Raw genomic sequence first — 21,777 nt, forward strand, 5'->3', positions numbered from 1 at the left:
AACCGTGTGAAGCCAACTGTGTGAACAAGACAGCATCTATAAGCCTGCACGACGAGCCCGCACAGAGGGGGATGGCGATGACTCTCACCCCCTATCTCAATGATTAACTGAGGTTACTTCCCTTTTTCCGTTTAAAAACTTTCCTGGCTGAGCAGAAGCTTCGGAGGTGGTTTCAGGGGGACACTGAGTCCACAATCTCCCCAGACTGCCAGCATTCTGATTAAGAGCAGCTTTCCTTTCTCGCGACATTTGCCTCTCTCTCGAGTATTGATTGAGCAGCGAGTAGCCAGACCTGATTTGGTAACAAGTCATTTTTCAAACTGCTAGTTTGTCATTTTTTTAGGTTTCAGCTTAAATAACATCTCTTCAGATAGATTTTCCTTATGACCTTACTCAGGTAGGATTTCCATCCTCAATTACCTGTTGGATTGTCCCATTACCCTGTTTTCTTTATAACACTAATCCCAGTTTGTGGCGTCCCCCCCCAGTTTTATGGAGAATTGACATACATCACTGTATGAGTTTACGGTGGACAGCACAATGGTTTGATTTACATATTCTTAAATGATACCACAACAGGTTGAGCTAACATCCATCTTCTCATATAGACACAATAAAAAGAAAAAAAAATTTCTCCTTGTGATGAGCATTCTTAGGATTTACTCTCTTAACTTTCCTATGTACCATACAGCAGTATTAGCTATAGTCATCATGATGTACACTTACTTGGTCTTTTTTACTGAGATCTTCTCTCCCACGTCTCACGAGGCAGGGAATCTGTGTTACTTACCTGTGAACACTCTGTAGTGACTAGCACAGAACCTCCTCTCATGGACGAGGGCTACGAATGTCTGGTTCACCACTGTGTTCTTAGCACCTAGGACACACCCGGGTATTTAACAAATGTTTACTGAACGAACAAACACATTATCTCCTCAAGAAATACTTATTATAGGGAACTGATCTGAAAACTCAAGGGCTTTCTTTCCTTGGATCCTGTATGTCCAGTTTCCTATCATTTAATGCTTAGCTTTTGTATTGCAAAGTATCTCTTTGGTCACTTCCCCAGTTAAGGAAGAGAGAAATATTCTGTAATAACCTAAATGGGAAAAGAATTTGAGAAGGAATAGATATATGTATATGTACAACTGAATCACTTTGCTGTACACCTGAAACTAACACATTGTTATTCAACTATACTCCAATATAAAATAAAAATTGAAAAAAAATAAAGGAAGAGAGAAATCCCAAGTCCTGTCTCCTTAGTAATTCAGTTTCTAACTCTGATCCTATATAATACAAAATTGGGACTTAAAAAAAAAAGAGGTTCATTTCCCCTGGAATTATAAAAGAATACATGCTTCCTGAAAGAATTCGAGAAGTAGAAAAACGGAAAAAAAAAACCAAACCCAAAACAAAAAACCGTAAAATCTCATAATCAACCAATCCAGAAAAAACCCACCAACTGTCACACAGAAATGGAATATTGGTTACAAATCCAGTGCCAGCCCCTCTTGTGCCATGGTGCTCTTAAGAGCATTTCCAATTTGTCTGTCTTGTGTTTCTAAATAGTTTATATTTGTCGTTATACTGGGATAATGAAAATCTTGCAAGTGAGTTGGAGTGAAAGACTTTTTTTTTTTAACCCACAACAGCCCACAATGATCTGGTTGGTTAGAATAAATCTTTACAGGATATTCTCTTTATGCACATTGCCTGCTTCAGATAAGCTAATAATATTAAAAGAAACAAAACAAAAAGACGACAACTTCTCAGATATAGATGCAACTTTATTCATACATAAAAAAAACACACCTCAGGAATTCTTCTTTTCTAAAAACAGTCTTTTAATTGTAAAGTTCAAAATGAAAAGATTGAAAGGGGCAGTGGTATAGCTTTTTAATTTTGTACATACTCTAGTCACGGTTAATATTTAAGCTGCAAAAAAATATACCTCTCCTATAATAGGAAATGCATGACCTTTTGTAACTGCAGACTAAAATCACATGATGGTGTCAAAAGCCAAAGTAAAAAAACTAACAGTCTGAAGTAGGAGACTTGGTACTGATGTTACATGGGTACTATCCTAGCTACTTCCCCCATGGTGACTCTTCCTCTTAGGTATACAACTCAACAGAGACTGTTTTTTGTGAACGATACTTGTCATTGCCATGGAAAAAGTGAAGAGAAGTGATAAGGGCTCCTGTAAATAGTCTAAAAACTATCTCCCACGACCATACATTTTTAAGTAATATATAATGTTAACATTATCCACCCTATATAAGAAACAAAAAGTTCTAAGATGTTTCAGCATCAAATAATTTATATGATAACTGTTAACCTATTCTGGAGCATGTAGGCCTCAGTACCATCTAAAGCCCAACCTTACTTCTAAAAAAAATCATTAATTCAAAGAACCATAAAATGTTCAAGTGATAAATGTCAAGTAGCTGCTACATCTGAACAAGATAAAAAACTCTTAGAAAACCGTAGCTTTGCTTTTCTTTCTCTTTTTGGCATAGGGCTTAATTTATGATATTTTTCCCAATACAAAAAAATTTATCGGATGAGACAGCCTTATTATGGGTGTAGCTACCACCTCTCACCTTTTGTCTCCCCTCCCAATTCCTCCACTTGCTAAAGCCATTTATTTACCAGTAATGTTGTTATTATTTGAAGCATCAAAATCTACCTGAGATGACAATTTAGACAGCTGAACAAAATCATATAATTTCAGGGACAATGAACTTAAATGTCACCTTCACCGAACAGTAAAGAATGTTAAAATGGCTGCTACCCTCTTTGAACTTAGTGTTGTTCTTTTTTCTTCTTCATTTTTAAGTTTCAAAAGAGGTTACAGCTCTACAAAATTTGGCTGAGAAGTACAGAAAATTAAAACGTTCTTAGCAGAAAATGTCAACAATCCCAATTTTCTGCCAAATGGAGAGGAGAATTGATTTACCAGGCCTTTTGCAGCTTTGGAAGAGGGAAGGGAAAAAAATGAAGACCACCTGTCTATCCTGTTCAGATAGCTACTTTCTTCTTTTATTGTCAATGTAGTTATATTGGGTTTGGTCTCTCCATGGGGCAAAAACCTCTGGCTTGGCCTCACATTTCGTTAAAACTGTCCTCAGGGTGGCACAAAAGAGCATTAGACCTGAGGTACCATGTAAGGTGGTCACTCATGGAAAGTATTAATATTTTCTCCCTTTTGTTAAGGTCACAGACATTCCAAGGGTGATGGAAGAAATAGTAAATACGTACTAGAGAAATATCCCTATCTACCTTCAGGTGAGGAAAGCAAGCAAAAGTCAGTATCCAAAGATGACACTTTTACATTAAAAATAGCAAAATTTCTCAAAAATATATATTAGGAATTTACATAAAGATGAGGAACTAGAAAACATTTCTTCCTTTCGTTAGGGAAAAAAATCATAACAAAATTAATGAAAGTAATAGATGCTCCTGTACAAAGTTTTGTGTTCAGAAAATATCATCCACTAAAAATGACATCTTTGGTCAAAAGGTAGCTCTGTTCAATCTGCTTAGACTAGACTTTTTCAATTTGCTTAGGAGAAAAATTCATCTTATAAATAGTAACACTCTTTGAGTAGGTTACGGTTATGGAAGATCATTGTACTTCTATGATCAGGAGAAAAATCTGTCACATAAGTTGACTGAACAGTTTACTCAATTTTCATGAAGCCTAGATGAGCTAGGACTCAGAATCTTTTTTCATTAAAACCGTGTGCTTCATCAAAACTAGAGCACAGAACTAACAGAACAATCGGGATTAATCTGTAAGAAAATATAACTTCCAGAATTTGAATTTAAGCTTTAACTATTAAGAGTTTTGTTTAACATCTTAAGGGGCAGTGCTTAAAGCATCACAAACTTACAATACTACAATACTCCATCAGTGGGTTTTTTTTTTTTTAACATCTTTATTGGAGTATAATTGCTTTACAATGTTGTGTCAGTTGCTGCTGTATAACAAAGTGAATCAGCTATACATATACATATGTTCCCATATCTCTTCCCTCTTGCGTCTCCCTCCCACCCTCCTTATCCCACCCCTCTAGGTGGTCACAAAGCACCGAGCTCATCTCCCCGTGCTATGCAGCTGCTTCCCACTAGCTACCTATTTTACATTTGGTAGTGTATAGATGTCCATGCCACTCTCTCACTTCGTCCCAGCTTACATCAGGGCGGTTTTGATTACAGTTTCCATTTCCATTTTTGTATTCAGGGATTATGAGTTTGATTTTTTTAAAAAGTAACTTATGATTGATATAAAAGATCTGTCCCCAATAAATTAGCTAAAGCATGTTAAATATAAATGAATCAAGTCAGATCATCCCAAAGCAGGTTAAAGACTTAGAAAGCTGTGGTGGAGATCACAGAGACCAGGTCTCAGACTTCACACTGGTAACGGTTAATGGTGTTCTCTTGCCCCTCAGATTGCCTTCCCTAGAAATACTTACTGAAGTTGGAAAAATCAAAATAGTTTTTCCTTAGCACATGAAATAATGCAGAGGTCCCTCTTTCTGACTTAGAAACAAACAAACCAAAAAATCCAAACCACAGATAAAAAGCCCTGATTGCCACAACAAGCAAATTGATAACAAAATGGACAAAACCTCCATACTCTCTATTGTCAAGTAAATGTTGTGTATTCACTGGCTGCAGTTTAGAGGGAAACCCAAACAATTTCAAATTCATGGATTCACTGTGAGGACCTGACACACTCACTCAGGCCAAGTTCATAATATCTGATGAGAGAGTCTGAGCTGTGGGAGAGACTCAGTGGATGGTCCTGACCAGATCTTAACTGGGCACTTGTGAAATTAGGGAGTGGCGGGGAGGGGGGGAATCCTCAAAAAAATTACTTGAAGAAAAGCCCACATTTCCTTAGAAGCCAAAGACACATAAAATTCTACTCTACATTAAGACACACTGATTTCATGTTTCCACGTGACTTTAAAGGACGCGTGGTTTGTAAGACTAAAGTAATCCTCTAATCTTAAGAAACTCAAAATATATGGAAGAAAGATGGACAGACAGAAAAAAAGAGTATTCTTCAACTCTTCTTCATTGCACAGGGAAATCCCCCTGAAGTAAGAATAAGAAAATTCAGTAAGTTGGAAAATATTTCTTACTTGAACCGTAGTTTCCCTGAAAGTCACATTTTAATATTGATGTAGGTTTCATACAATTAAAAATCACAAAGATTTTAAGAAGCAACCTTAGCTTTTCTGTAATCACCATTACTAACCCTTGTCAGTTCGGGCTATGTATGAGTGATGTAACGGTTTTGAACCTTAACCTACAGAGAACATTTCAAAAGCAATGAACATCTTTTGTGATCTTGTTTAACATAAAAAGACTGCTAGCAAAGCTCATTCTTTAATAAAGCATATTTACCCAAGCTTCAAACCATGCTTTCCTTTGCCATGCCTCACAAATGAAAAGCTTTTATTTTAGCATTTTGAATACTAATGCCCTGTTATTATGAGGACAAGACTACTTTCCCAGTATACAACATTTTTTATTCCACAAGGCTGAATTTTCAAACCTCACAGTTTACTTAGAAAATAAAGATCTGCAGCTTTATAATCTACTTTATTATAAAAGGAAATAAATTTTTACAGTTATATGTAACAGAGTATTTAGAAAAGTTCAAATTTATCAGTACGAAAATATACCTCACTGAAATATACTTACTTATAAAAACATATTGCCTTTGCCATGTGAAAACCTGGTGTTTAGTTCCCTAGATTTCTTTATCAGGGCTTTTTTCTGAGCTTCATCAAACCGATGAACTTTGAGGTCCATATCACGGTTAAATGGTATTCTTTCTTGGGGCTTATTTTTATCTTCAGCAGCCTTATTCTTTAGTTTTTTCTGATGAATGTCCATAAGAGATTCTGACCTTTTTGATTCCTGGGGAGAGCAAGACAGTAGAAAGAAAAATCTTATATAGATCATTGACAGAATATAATCATGAAACAAAAGAATGAAGTAGTAATGGTAAACGTTAAGGAGGGCTATTTACAAACCCAATAGGTTTTTCCAAATCTAAGACAGCATCTCTGAAGAAAATGTGTTATCAGAGGCAAATTCAATTAGACCAAAATGAAGGTATCTACCAACTATATGCCACACAATAAAAGAAGAGCAAGACGGAGAGTAAACTAATGTTTAAATAACCATCATGAAAATCATTGTGTGATTAGTCAACATTAGAGTCTGAACCAAGAACACAGGTGAGAAAGAAGAGCAATTACTTTCTCACTTGGGAGCCCGGTTAAAGCTTCATGGATGGACTGGTCCGTGAAACCTGAACGGGTGGAACTGAAGAGATGGGCACTGCCAGGCTGAAGCTAAAGCAAGTGCAAAGCAGAATAACCACGGCACAGAGATGACAAAATCCAAGGCCGGTGCAGGAAAAGCTGGCATAGTCTGTGTGCCAAGAGAATTTTTGTCCTTTCAGCTTTATCTCTTTCACTTTCTTTCTTTTTAGCTGGGGTAGGTGCTCACATTTTCTTTTTCTTTTCCTTTTTCTTAAATTGAACTATAGCTGATTTACAATACATTAGTTTCACATTTTCAAATATATCTAGTAGGATGAGGTCTGAGCAAAGTCAACTGGTTTCATAAATTGGAGATTCTTTACAAACCTTTTGGTATTGGTTAAACCAAAAGACAGAACAGCCCTGGATTAGAGAAGCAGGGAATGGGATGCAGGAGTAGATGCAGGTAGTACAGACCAGCAGCCAACAAACTGCGATGTATGTATCCTTGGGGGCCACACGGAGTGGATTCCACGGGGTATGAAGGCATGGAGAATTTCAACGTTACCTACCCATGATTCTCAACTTCTTAGCCTCACTTAAAGCTGACTTGCCTGGTAATGCATCTCGTGAGGATGTCTCCCCTTTCATTACAGCCCTTTCCCATTTAACAAAGGAGAGGCCTTTCAGAATCTTATTACAGAATGTTGTCTTGGACAGCAAGTCTCCAGAGCATCAAATAAAAAACCTGAAATACTGTATGAATGAAACTTCCTCTAATCAAGGAACTGTAAACCCAGGAGGCTTTGTGTCCTTTTGTGTCTCAAACATATTTCTCTTAAGAGCGTAATGTCCTTTTGGAATGGGTAGTTTGGCTCTTGTTGGAATGTTCTGAATTCAGATATACTGCAGAATGGGGCAATGAAAGAAAAGACGATTTTTGCTTAACAACCACATCTCTTCCAGGCCCTGCCTCCTGCCAGAGAATATATTTGAGAGCAAAGACATAAGGAGAGCTCAGTAAAAGCAAAATAACCGGTAAGAAACGATGAAGGTGACAGCATTTTATTTCATCAGACGACAAACTCATGGCGCCTACCCACCTACGTTACAATTCAGAAGTGTCATAGGAATGACCATAATCACATCTATTAGAACAGAGAAATGAAGTCAGACTTTCTCACAGAAAGTCAGTGTCAATCACCTGTCTGATTTGACAATGAGGTCTGACTTTATCAGTTAAGTTATGTGGTTGCTATTTCCTATAAACTGAGCTCTATCTGGATGCTGTATTAGTAAATATTTATTTGAATTAGCCCTATTTCCATGTTCTCAATCCCTCTCACTTCATAAATTGGTCATTTCATAAATCTTGGTAAAGTCTTTAGGAAACAAATTGATTTGCAAGTTAAGTGCTTTCGAATTCTTTATTTTTTTATTTTTTTTTGCGGTACGCAGGCCTCACTGCTGTGGCCTCTCCTGTTGCGGGGCACAGGCTCCGGACGCGCAGGCTCAGCGGCCATGGCTCATGGGCCCAGCCGCTCCGCGGCATGTGGGATCCTCCCGGACCGGGGCATGAACCTGCGTCCCCTGCATCGGCAGGCGGACTCTCAACCACTGCGCCACCAGGGAAGCCCCGAATTCTTTATTTTTAATGAAAACTGGAGGTGAAAAAAAATCAAATGTTGCTAAGAAAAATAACCTATCAATACACATAGCATGGAGAAACAGTTAAGAACTAAAGTTCTGCATTCGGAAAAATCTGCTTAGCAATGATGGTGCTGACATTTTCAACACTGGTGACCTTAGGCAAGTTTTTTAAGCCTCAATTTCTCAGCTGTAAGATAATAAATCATAATAGTAATAATGTCTAAATATTTGGATGAGTTAGGAGTTAAGTAATCTAATGAATGCAAAGGATTTAGTAGTGTGGCAGGGTTCATAAGAATCAGTCAAGGGACTTCCCTGGTGGCACAGTGGTTAAGAATCTGCCTGCCAATGCAGGCGACATGGGTTCGAGCCCTGGTCTGGGAAGATACCACATGCCGCGGAGCAACTAAGCACGTGAGCCACAACTATTGAGCCTGCGCTCCTGAGCCTGTGAGCCACAACCTCTGAGCCCGCGAGCCACAACTACTGAGCCCGTGCTCCGCAACAAGAGAAGCCACCGCAATGAGAAGCCTGCGTACCGCTTTGAAGAGTAGCCCTCGCTCACTGCTACTAGAGAAAGCCTGCGCGCAGCAACAAAGACCCAACGCGGGCTGCCCTGGTAGCGCAGTGGTTGAGAGTCAGCCTGCCGATGCAGGGGACACGGGTTCGTGCCCCGGTCCGGGAAGATCCCACATGCCTCGGAGCGGCTGGGCCCGTGAGCCATGGCCGCTGAGCCTGCACATCCGGAGCCTGTGCTCCGCAACGGGAGAGGCCACAACAGTGAGAGGCCCGTGTACCGCTTAAAAAACAAACAAACAAACAAACAAAAAAACAAAAAAACGCCCTGTTCAGAGGAGCTGGAGAGTCAGGGCACTATAGCCCTTCCTCACTCTCTTTACCCTGTCCCTCAGTATCCAGTAGGGTGGCAATGCTGCCAGCTTGTGCCCTTTGGAGAAAAGATGGAAAAAGGTCCTCAGCTGAGAAGTTATTAAATGTCTAGCCATTCTGAATGCAAAAAAAAAAAGACCAATGTGAAAAAAAATCAAAGTTGAGAGAGAGCTGACAGTTGAGAGATCATTAATAATAATTTTTTGTTAATAGATCATTATAAGGTTTAAGTAAGTAACTAGAAATCACCCCAAAAGCCAATTCATGTAGAGATCAATTTGCTAAATGACTGGTTTGCTGATTTATCAAATTTAATCATTTAACAAAAATGTGTAGGTTTTATATTAATTTACAAAAAGCCAGGGCAATTTATTTTGAATGGGCTAGTTTTTCAGCAGTTTTTGAAAATTCATGCTAAGATTCTAGTTGTTTGGTTTTTATTTTGCCTTCATGGTAATATTTTAAAGAGTGTTCAATTTATCAATACTAAGAGTTATAAGGTGGTTTAGTCTTAAGGCTATATTAATATTTTGAAAACTATATCTCATAAGTAACCAACATTTTGGCATAAGATTAGAATGCTCATTTTTTGGATGTGTTTTAAAATAAATTGCAGACACTGTTACATGTATCCCTAGTATTTCAGCATGATTTCACTAACTAGAGTTCAATATTTGTTTGCAATTTTTTCTTTTAAAGTAAATTTACATACAATGAAATGCACAAATCTTAATACTACATTCACTGAGTTTTACAATTCAAACTCCTAGCAATTTCTGGAACATATTTCCATCACCTCAGAAAGCTCTGTATGCCCCTTCCTAGTCCATCTCCACAATCCCCCTCCAACAACAACTATTCTGATTTTTTTCCCACCATAGACTCATTTTGCTTATTGTAGAGCTTCATATGAATGGAATCATACAGTAGTACTTGGGTAGGAAGTCTTGCGTAAGACTCCCTTCGCTCAGCATAATGACTTTGAGATTAATCCACGTTGTTGCATTTATTTGTAATTTGTTCCTTTTTATTGCCGAGTAGTATTTTATCATGAACACAGTTTGGCTTTTTCTTTCTCTCACTGATGGACAGCTAGGTTGCTTGAAGAATTTAGCTGTTATGAATAAAGCTTCTATGAACATTCCTGTATAAGTCTTTTTGAAGCTATTATGAGTGAATCAGGCTCGAGTCTGCGAAAACATGTTTTCATCTGTCTTACATAAACACCCAGGGGTGGAGTTGCAGGGTCATAGGTTAGGTGTTCGTTTAGTTTTATAAGAAATGCCTGTTTGGAAAAAGGCACAGCTTGTTAATTTTCAGCTATTCTTCCTTTCTAACATAACTCATTACAGCTATAAATTTTGCCTCTAAGTACCACTTTATGTTACATCTCACACATTTTGATATGTTGTACTGAATATTTTTTTATCATTCAGGTTTAGGTATTTTCTAACTTCCATTATCATGTCTTCTTTGATGTAAAGTTTAAATTTTGAATTTTCTAATTTCCAGTTGTGTAGGGCTTTTAAGATAATATAAAGTTTAACTTAAATTCTTTGTGGTGCCTGAATGATGGCGATTCTTTCAATTTTGTTGAGACTTGACTTTGAGCTGGTCAGTTTTCAAAGATGTTCCATTTGGGTTGGGTTTCTGGTCAGATTCCAACTATGTTCCAGGTATGCTTCACTGCTTGTGGTACTGGTCTATATATGCCCAATAAATCATGCTAACTATATTTTTAATGCTTATGGAAATTTTCATGAACTAATATGCTAGGAACAGAAGGTAATTTTCCTGAATACCTTTCAGGGACCAAAGGGTTCAATGGTTTACATTTATTCTTTGAGCTGGAACACTAGTGGGTTTTTTTTTTTGTTTTTTTTTGTTTTTGTTTTTGTTTTATGAGTAAGAGACTATTACAAAATAATAATATGCCCAATGAATACTGACTGTTTAGTTTATAAATTTAGATTGAACCATATTTTAGATTTTTATATTTATATAGATTTATATTTTTCTCCCATATTTAAATCATTACATCAAACATTCCAAATCAGCTTACAATTTAAAATGTATGAATTGGGCTCTCTAGGAGTTAGTAGGGCTCTTACTTTATAATGATGTGCTATCCATCTCTAGGAATTGAATTTCTGATATATGACTTAAGTAAAAAGTGAACTGAAAATGTTATGAGATGCATTAAAAAAGCCTACACTAAAGGACTACACACACACACATACATATACACATACACACAAGAGTATTTTTCAGAACAGAAGTATAGAAAAAGACTGAGATGAAAAGGAAGACTAAGAAAGAGAAACAAGAAAAAGAGAAAAAATGAGAAGAGCATTAAAAGATGGGAAAAAATGAAAGGCCATATATTTTATCCCCTGACTTACATTGTATGCGGATACCTGCTCGACCAATCTCTTTTCCGTTCCTGTCAATATATGTTCTTCATCCTTCTTATTGAATGACTTTCTTGCTTCTGGTGTCTCCTGAGGAACGAACACAGAAAACACATTACTAAACCATATAATTGAGAAAATAAAAAAGAAATACTATTATTTTAACTCAGATTGAGTAATAGGAGACTAAACGAAGCCAGGCCCGTTGAATCTCTTCCCACTAGAAATGTTAATATACTTGATAAGGGATCTGTTAGTGTCCTACTCTAACATTTGCCTGAAAACAAGAAAAAAACCCCAAAAACCTCTAACCAATCAACTAACTGGATTTTATCAAACTCAGAGATGAGAATGACAAACAATAATGAAGTGTAGAAGAGAAAATATGGCTTAAAAAGAAATCTTATATTATCTGTTTTCAAAGCTAGGAAAAGCACTCTTGAGGGAAAAAAATAAAAAGAAATAAATGGGGTACAGAAAAAATAAAAATAAAACTATCTTTATTCACACAGGACATGACTGGAAATGTAGAAAATGCCAAAGAATCTATTAAAAAACTCTTGGCATTAGTAAGCATAAGTGTAGCAAAGCTGCAGGATGCTAGGTCAACATACAAAATATACCAGCAATGGACAATTGGAATTTGAAATTTAAAAAGAAATACCATTTACCATAGCGTGCACACACACACACACACACACATGAAATACTTAGGTAAATTTCCAATAAATTTTAGTTAGGAAAAAAAAAGTATTCTGGAGAATATAGTCACAACCAGGAAAGAAGAAGGTCCATATAAAATCAACTGAAAACCACTTTCCTCAAAGCATGTTTTTATACTGTTGCTGTTTGCTTAAGAAAGCCAAGGAGGTCCCCACACCATTTTTACCTTAATGATGGACTAAAACAACATTGTACTTAATAAATAAAGTATGTTAAAAAACATAGGAGTAGCTCATTTCTTATTTTTCCATAAAAATTTCCCCAGATTCTTTTACTTGTAAAAATTAAGAGAAAAAATGATGTTCTGATAAGATGGAGGTGAAAACCTGACCAGTTAAGTTAGTAAATCTAGTCAAGACTGGGAAATGAGAACATAACAGATCTCATTCAATTAATTTATGCATAACACTGCCATTTCTTTCTAAAAAGCAATCTTACTTCATTTGGGCATGTTGGTTAAGTGAATGTGCGAACATTAGTGGTATGAGAGATGAATGCTGGGGAATCAAATATAAAAAAGTAAGATGAAGTGGTGGAGAAAATCTACAAAAAGGTAATTTGGAGAGAGATAAAAAAGGAAACTTGACTAAGATCTGTTACAAAAATCAAAAATTAGTCACAACTTTTATATAGGACAGCTCTGTGACACTACATAACTTGTACCACAAATATAAGTCTGTGGTATTATATGCTGTAATACAGTGTCACATAAAATTTAAGGGGTATTAGTCATCCCTTTGGGAGTCTGTTGTAAACACAGAACAAAACACTTTCAGCCCTGAAAAGAATGACCAGATCTAAAGAACTCAGTCATAGGGCCTAAAATCACCTGAGTTCAAATTATACTGGCTAGTTTCTGTTTGTTCCATTTTTCTGTGGTATTTTTCTTTGAGGAAGACTCCCTGCATATCTGGCTGTAGGCTAGACATCTACTCACATACAATGAGGAACACAAGGACTGGAAAAAGCACAAATAAAAACTCCATGTAAGCAAGGGGATTAAATGTCTTTTTGGAGGCAATCTTAAAGGCTAAATTATAAAAAACGTCAGTATGTTATTTTTATAGAAGACCAGTTAAGAAAGAGCAGACAGGCATTCCAACACTAGTCATTCGCGGTGTGTGGCTCGCTTCTATACCATATCTTCTGTTGTCTCTTCTGCCCTCAGGTGTGTTGGTTCACCTTACCTTTCTGCTACAACTCTCAGATTTCCTTGAATCCTCCAGGCAAAGGAGAACTTATGATTTTGCCACATATTCTGCTAAAATGTGGAGATTGCCACGTATCATCCACATTTTAAGAATGACACTATTTCACAACCAATTCTCCAATAAAATGAAAGCGCCATAAGGAGCTTTTCCTATTACCTGTGACCAAACAGAATATCTGGCAGAGGAGATATTCAATTTACAGTTATAGAATGAAGATGGAAATCCTCATAATTCTAGGTATTGATGAACAAGATAAACAGAGTTAGGGGCGTGAATTTAAGTCAGAACTGATAAAGCTATAATCATAAGGTGCCACTTAGTCAAGCATTTAAGATTGGAATGGGACATCTAAAGGAAACTGAAACTTTGGGATGGAGTGAATTTAAGGAGTTAGTGCTGAGGACACTGGTTGGACCCCTAACTTACAATGGAATATTTCATAATAAATGGAGAGATCCAAGAAAAGAAAATCTAACAATAATATTTTATGCATACTTTTGTGGGTATTTTTAAAATAAATTATTCAGTGTATTAATGAAAGGGCTTTTTGCCTATCCTGACAGTAATTATGAAGTTTAGTGCACTTGAGCTACTGTTATTTTGAGAGATGGTCCTTATGTATCACTTAACTTGCTAGGTTAATCTGTGCCTTGGCTTGTTCAAGACATTTTAAAAGAAATTTTCATGGAGATAGTATGATGTATAAAGACCAGGGGATTTGGAGTCAGAAAGGTCTAGAAGGGAATTACTGTTCATGACTTACCAGCTTTTAATTCCAGAAAAGGTGACCTCATAGAGGATAGTGTCTCCCTTCATAAAATGAGGTCAGTAAACCTATGTCTCCAGGTTCTCTTGAGATTTAGATGAGACAATTTATTGGGAAATAGTAAGTAAGTACACAGGAAGCAACTGGCGTCACTTTCTTTTAACTTTCCTTCAGGGGAAATCTTTTCCCTTTGGAATCATAATTTAAAAAACAGTACTCTTAAATAATTCTGCCTCCTATTTTTTCAAAATAGAGTCAACATGGACAAAAATAAAGGAACAAACAAACCCTCTTACCTTGGCTTTCCTTTCCCTGTCAGCTGGCATATCTGTCCAGACTGATCGATCTCCAGATTTGTCATCAGCTCTTCTCTTGAAAGCTCTGGGCCCAAGACCAAAGTCTTTCAGCTCTGGAGGAAGCTCAGTCATCCAAGACTCTCTTGTAATTTGTTTAGATGAATCCTTTAAGAGAAATAAAAAGTAAAAAAAAAAAAAAAAAAAATTTGCCTTGGAAAATGTGTATATGTGTGTGTGTGTGCACATGTATGTGTGTAGAATACTGTATAAGTGACTATGCTTCTCAACTGAGGCTTGAAAGTTATTTAACAGACTTTAAGAGAAAGGATTTAATAGACTTTTTTTGGTCATATATGTTATGAATACTTTTATCTAATTTACTGTTCCTTTGACTTAATGTTATCTGTTGCCATACAGAAATTTTTAAGTGGGCAAAATTTCTACTCTTTTCCTTTTGTAGCTTCTGAATTACCTAGAGCCTAAATTTTTATAGACTTACATATGTACATATACATCTTTTTAATGTCTGTTTTTAAAATTGAGATTTTTAATATATTTGGTCAATTTCTCAGAGAAAAGTGTACTATGTATTTAAAACTTACATCGTCTCCTTTAGTCAGTTTTTCTTTCATTCTCTGGGCCCTTTTTTCAAAGTCTGTCGTTACACTAGAGTTAACTGGTCCTTTGGCAGGCATCGGCCCAATAATGTCCTCCTCTTCACTGCTACCTGTTTCCTTCTGAAAATAAGAAAATGATCCTAAATTACTTAAAATTTAACTGTGACTGATAACCTAGAAACAGAACAAAAAGCAAACACTGTGTTGCTGGCTAATCACTGAGCACCTTTCCTGTGCCTTCCTCAAGTGCACCATATAAAAATGACAAATCTAGGGGCTGTGGACTGTCCCACCTCTTCCCTGTGTCCACAGCAGAGCTCATTAACTCATCTCAGTCCTCTTCCTGATGGACATAGATGTGCCCTCACAATTTCTCTGTAATATTCCAGAGAATTATTAATGATTCATCAGAGATGACACAAGTTGAAACCATTTTCTTTCCTGATACAGAAAGAGCTCTTTGGAATTAGAGGCACACAAATAAGACATCCTTGGAAGCTGTATCAGCCTTCATGATTTAGTACAGTCCACTGAAACAGAAATGCTGTGCAAAGCCTTACAAAATACTGGCCCGAATGAGTTAATTTGGTTCCCAAAGTATTTCTCTCATTATCCCAAAGACACAATAGTATTGCAATAATTGAATTCAAGTAGTTCTTAGTAAATCATTTTTTTAAGTTAATTTTTTTAAAGAACAGTGATTTTAATTTTTTTTTTTTTTTTGGCTGCATTGGGTCTTCAATGCTGTGTGTGGGCTTTCTCTAGTTGTAGCTAGTGGGGGCTACTCCTCATTGCGGTGCGTGGGCTTCTCATTGAGGTGGCTTCTCCTGTTGCGGAGCACGGGCTCTAGGCATGCGGGCTTCAGTAGTTGCAGCACATGGGCTCAGTAGTTGTGGTGTACACGGGTTCTAGAATGCAGGCACAGTAGTTGTGGCATATGGGCTCAGTTGCTCTGTGGCATGTGGGATCGTCCTGGACCAGGGCTTGAACCCATGTCCCCTGCATTGGCAGGCGGATTCTTAACCACTGAGCAACCAGGGAAGTCCCATTAGTAAATCATTTTATTCAAGGGTTTTCATGTAAGACTGAGTTAGATGCTATATGCACTTGGGTTTAAAACAGTCCTTGTCAGACACAAAAGACCCCAAAGAGCGAAAGCAGTCTTGAGGGAAAAAAACGGAGCTGGAGGAATCAGACTCCCTGACTTCAGACTATACTACAAAGCTACAGTAATCAAGACAATATGGTACTGGCACAAAAACAGAAATATAGATCAATGGAACAGGAGAGAAAGCCCAGAGATAAACCCACGCACCTATGGTCAACTAATCTATGACAAAGGAGGCAAGGATATACAATGGAGAAAAGACAGTCTCTTCAAAAAGTGGTGCTGGGAAAACTGGACAGCTACATGTAAAATAATGAAATTAGAACACTCTCTAACACCATACACAAAAATAAACTCAAAATGGGTTAGAGACCTCAATGTAAGACTGGACACTATAAAACTCACAGAGGAAAACATAGGAAGAACACTCTTTGACATAAATCACAGCAAGATCTTTTTTGAGCCACCTCCTAAAGTCATGGAAATAAAAACAAAAATAAACAAATGGGACCTAATGAAACTTCAAAGCTTTTGCACAGCAAAGGAAACCAGAAACAAGACGAAAAGACAACCCTCAGAATGGGGGAAAACATTTGCAAACAAATCAACAGACAAAGGTTTAATCTCCAATATATATAAACAGCTCGTGCAGCTCATATTAAAAAAACAAACAACCCAATCCAAAAATGGGGAGAAGACCTAAATAGAAGAAGACCTAAATAGCCCCTTCTTTCTCCAAAGAAGACATACAGATGGCCAAGAAGCACATGAAAAGCTGCTGAGCATTACTAATTATTAGAGAAATGCAAATCAAAACTACAATGAGGTTATCACCTCATACCAGTTAGAATGGGCACCATTAGAAAATCTAAAAACAACAAATGCTGGAGAGGGTGTGGAGGAAAGGGAACCCTCTTGCACTGTTGGTGGGAATGTAAATGGATACAGCCACTATGGAGAACAGTATGGAGGTTCCTTAAAAAACTAAAAATAGAATTACCATATGACCCAGCAATCCCACTACCGGGTATATACCCAGAGACAACCATAATTCAAAAAGACACATGCACCCCAATGTTCATTGCAGCACTATTTACAATAGCCAGGTCATGGAAGCAACCTAAATGCCCATCGACAGACGAATGGATAAAGAAGATGTGGTACATATATACAGTGGAATATTACTCAGCCATAAAAAGGAAAGAAATTGGGTCATTTGTAGAGACATGGATGGATCTAAAGACTGTCATACAGAGTGAAGTCAGTCAGAAAAAGAAAAACAAATATTGTATATTGATGCATATATGTGGAACCTAGAAAAATGGTACAGATGAACTGGTTTGCAGGGCAGAAATAGAGACACAGATGCAGAGAACAAACGTATGGACACCAAGGGGGGAAAGTGGCACGGGGGGTGGTGGCAGTGGGATGAACTGGGAGATTGGGATTGACATAGATACACTAATATGTATTAACTAGATAACTAATAAGAACCTGCTGTATAAAAAAATAAATAAAACAGTCCTTGTCTTCAACGAGGAGAGAAAGATAAACAAGATGAACAACAATAAGATGTTTGTCCTCCAGCTGTGACAGGAAGCTTCTTCCTCTTATTTTTTCAAACTACCAGGATTAGGCAAGTTAATCTGTGTTCTTTACATTTTCCCTGCTAAACACTTAATGGTTAACTTTCTGTGGTTTCTTCTCTGAACCCTTATAACAATTGTTCTTAGTACAAATAACTAGATAATCACATACTGTCTTGTGGCTTATTCTAAGTCACACACACACACACATACACACTCTCTCTCTCAATAACTATAGACCTTGCTTCATTTAAAGACTGGGAAATGGCATTATTATTCCTGTTTTCTTTTTGAGGAAACCTACTTTGAAAGGTTAAACAACTTGTCTGAGGTTATAAAACTAGTATCTAAGACTCCAATACTCTAAGATCAGGGCCAGTATTTTTTCTACTTATACTACAGCAGCCCCTCTATTATTTTCTTTATTTCAACTGCTAATGATCTAACTTTAAATGTTTATAGCTTATCTCTACAACAGTGAGCTCTTTGATAGCAAAGGGATTATCTTAAACATATTTGTAGCCCCCTACAAATATAATACGTAGTGACATAAACTGAGCAGATATAGAAGACATGATAAACTTTTAATACTGTAAGAGACATGATATCAATATAGTGTTGAAGTTTAGGATGATGGGATAAGCTAATGATAGTTACACTCCCATCCAACAAGAGATGGCTTTATAAAGGTAGATGCCTGAAATTTTTAGAAATAAAAATCACTTAGGATATTGGGAGGCAGAAATTAAATGCGTGGATGGAGGAACAAACAAAATCAGGCCCAATACACTAAAATAAAACGAGAATCCAGAATCACAAACCTAACTCCAATCTAGGTATTAAATCATTTTGGTGTCCTGGATGAGTTATTTAAATTTTAAAAAGGTGAGTTATAATATTTTATCCAGAAATATAATAGAAATTACGTACCCTACTGGTTTATAGTTTGGACTGCAGAATTAGACCTAGTTTCAAGGCCTCAATTTGCCACTGTATCAGCCCTGTGACCTCAAGTGTAGTATTATTATTATTATTTTTAACATCTTTATTGGAGCATAATTGCTTTACAATGGTGTGTTAGTTTCTGCTTTATAACAAAGTGAATCAGCTATACATATACATATGTTCCCGTATCTCCTCCTTCTTGCCTCTCCCTCCCACCCTCCCTATCCCACCCCTCTAGGTGGTCACAAAGCACCGAGCTGATCTCCCTGTGCTATGCGGCTGCTTCCCACCATGTTTTACAGTTGGTAGTGTATATGTGTCCATGCCACTCTCTCACTTCGTCCCAGCTTACCCTTCCCCGTCCCCGTATCCTCAAGTCCATTCTCTACGTCTGCATCTTTATTCCTGTCCTGCCCCTAGGTTCTTCAGAACCTTTTTTTTTAAAAAGATTCCATATATATGTGTTAGCATATGGTATTTGTTTTCCTCTTTCTGACTTACTTCACTCTGTATGACAGACTCTAGGTCCATCCACCTCACTACAAATAACTCAATTTCGTTTCTTTTTATGGCTGAGTAATATTCCATTGTATATATGCACCACATCTTCTTTGGCCATTCATCTGTCGATGGACACGTAGGTAGCTTCCATGTCCTGGCTATTGTAAATAGAGCTGCAATGAACATTGTGGTACATGACTCTTTCTGAATTATGGTTTTCTCAGGGTATATGCCCAGTAGTGGGATTGCTGGGTCGTATGGTAGTTCTATTTGTAGTTTTTTAAGGAACCTCCATACTGTTCTCCATAGTGGCTGTATCAATTTACATTCCCACCAGCAGTGCACGAAGGTTCCCTTTTCTCCACACCCTCTCCAGCATTTATTGTTTGTAGATTTTTTGATGATGGCCATTCTGACTGTTGTGAGGTAATACCTCATTGCAGTTTTGATTTGCATTTCTCAAATGATTAGTGATGTTAAACATTCTTTCATGTGTTTGTTGGCAGTCTCTATATCTTCTTTGGAGAAATGTCTATTTAGGTCTTCTGCTCATTTTTGGATTGGGTTGTTTGTTTTTTTGATACTGAGCTGCATGCATGAGCTGCTTGTAAATTTTGGAGATTAATCCTTTGTCAGTTGCTTCATTTGCAAATATTTTCTCCCATTCTGAGGGCTGTCTTTTTTTCTTGTTTATGGTTTCCTTTGCTGTGCAAAAGCTTTGAAGTTTCATTAGGTCCCATTTGTTTATTTTTGTCTTCATTTCCATTTCTCTAGGAGGTGGGTCAAAAAGGATCTTGCTGTGATTTATATCATAGAGCGTTCTGCCTATGTTTTCCTCTAAGAGTTTTATAGTGTCTGGCCTTACATTTAGGTCTTTAACCCATTTTGAGTTTGTTTTTGTGTATGGTGTTAGGGAGTGTTCTAATTTCATTCTTTTACATGTAGCTGTCCTGTTTTCCCAACAGCATTTATTGAAGAGGGTGTCTTTTCTCCACTGTATATCCTTGCCTCCTTTATCAGAAATAAGGTGACCATATGTGTGTGGGTTTATCTCTGGGCTTTCTCTCCTGTTCCATTGATCTATATTTCTGTTTTTGTGCCAGTACCATACTGTCTTGATTACTGTAGCTTTGCAGTATAGTCTGAAGTCTGGGCGCCTGATTCCTCCAGCTCTGTTTTTCTTTCTCAAGATTGTCAAGCATATTATTTAATCTTTCTAGGCCTTGGTTTGTCTTTCAGATAGGGATTGTAACAGCTCCAACCAATAACTACTCTATTGCTAAGAGAACCCTGTGTTTTGTTCATTTTCTTTGGAACCACGTACTTCTCAGGAAACTGGGACCTCCTCTAATTCCTGGGTAAAAATGCTGATAATTCTAAGCCAATCACTTTGGTCTCATTCCTCTTGGCCAACTGACTGGCTTGAGCATGGCATATGATTCAGTTTTGGCCAAAGAAATGTGAGGAGAGGTCTACAGGAAACCTGGAAAGGTTTTCCTCTCTCTAAAAAGGGGGCACAGGATAGGGACCCTGTGTCTGGACACTGCCATCTGCATGTTAATCTCAGCACTTGGTCAGCCTAAGAGGAATTAACATACTGTAAATGATAGAGAAGACAAAAAACTGGGCCCTGGATGATCTCATTAGTCTGTTGAATTTACCAACCCTGGAATGACCCTTCCTCTAGACCTCTTCTTAGGTATGAAACACATTTTTCTTATTTGGGGAATACAGATTACAGACCACCCAGGAAATTAAATAAACAACCAATTTGTTAACTAACAAGGTTAAGACTACATTTCATTGTGAGTTGGATTTTTTTGTTATTAGCAGCTAAAAGCGCTCTAGCTGGTGGTAAGCAAGCCAACATAAGTAACTAGGGGAAAACCATTTTGGAAAGACTTGGATAGCAAGTATCAAGGCTCAGGAGTAGGAGCCTGTCTGGCATATTTAAGGAGCAAGAAGCCCAGTGTGGTCAGATCAAAATTAGAGAGAAAATCAGGGAGCTAATGGAGGCCAGATTATAGAGGGCCCTGTAAGGACTTTGGCTGTTATGCAGACAGAGGAGGAGCAAATTGATGGTTTTGAGCATGCATGACATGATCTGACTTTGTTTTATCTGGGTCGCTCTAGCTGCTGTGTTGAGAAGAGGTAGTGGAGGAACAAAGGTTAAGGCATGAAGACCAATGAAACAGGTGAAATATGATGTTGACTGGGATCAGGGTAGCAGCAGAAGTGGCTGGATTCTGGGCGTTTTTGAAGATGGGAACAACAGAATTTGTTGTCAGACTGATTTCTCTGACTAAGGGCCTGACACACTATAGGTGTTTTATAAACATCTGCTAAAAGAATGAGTAAATGACTCTGGAGTTCATGAGCTTAACCACTGAATTATATATTTCCATTAGTAACAACCTCAGTGGAATTGCTGAATTCTCAGTGGAGATGCACAGGAGTATTTGAATTTATTAGCACCTGTTCAGTCTGCTAATCTGCAGTATGAATTAATCACTGCAGATTAGCAGACTGGACAGGTGATATAAAATCCTAAGAACTGGGTTTGAGCTTTGACTTTTGATAAGTAGAAATTGTGATTTGGAGTAAAGTTACCCAATTTCTCTGGCTTTTAGCATCTCTAAGATACAGATCATGATTATTTCATAAGGTTTTGGAGGAGCTGAAAATGCATATATGGGGAAAATGCATTGCAAATTATAAAGTATTCTGCAAATCTCAGCTATTGTTAAGGACTGGCCCTCTCTAAGAATATAGGCTTCCTCCT

The 21,777-nt window shown here is 37.4% G+C and overlaps 1 protein-coding gene across 2 annotated transcripts in view; it reads right to left on the minus strand.

The window, feature by feature from the left end:
• Window positions 1-862: 862 nt before the first annotated feature.
• Window positions 863-21,777, minus strand: part of GPALPP1 (GPALPP motifs containing 1) — a 33,041-nt gene continuing 12,126 nt past the window's right edge. Inside the window, exons 5-9 of one of the 2 annotated variants that reach the window (XM_082602223.1) lie at window positions 14,841-14,975; window positions 14,239-14,403; window positions 11,234-11,332; window positions 5,725-5,943; window positions 863-877 (exon numbers count right to left, since the gene is read on the minus strand). In XM_082602223.1, the coding sequence (XP_082458349.1) occupies window positions 5,725-5,943; window positions 11,234-11,332; window positions 14,239-14,403; window positions 14,841-14,975 (618 nt within the window). In that variant the 3' untranslated portion in view covers window positions 863-877. Of the gene's footprint in view, window positions 878-3,404; window positions 5,113-5,724; window positions 5,944-11,233; window positions 11,333-14,238; window positions 14,404-14,840; window positions 14,976-21,777 lie in introns of those variants that run through there. The other variant, XM_082602222.1, reaches the window with a different exon arrangement.

This window comes from Mesoplodon mirus (genome assembly GCF_964341445.2).
Source record: "Mesoplodon mirus genome assembly, chromosome: 17".
NCBI lineage: Eukaryota > Metazoa > Chordata > Mammalia > Artiodactyla > Ziphiidae > Mesoplodon > Mesoplodon mirus.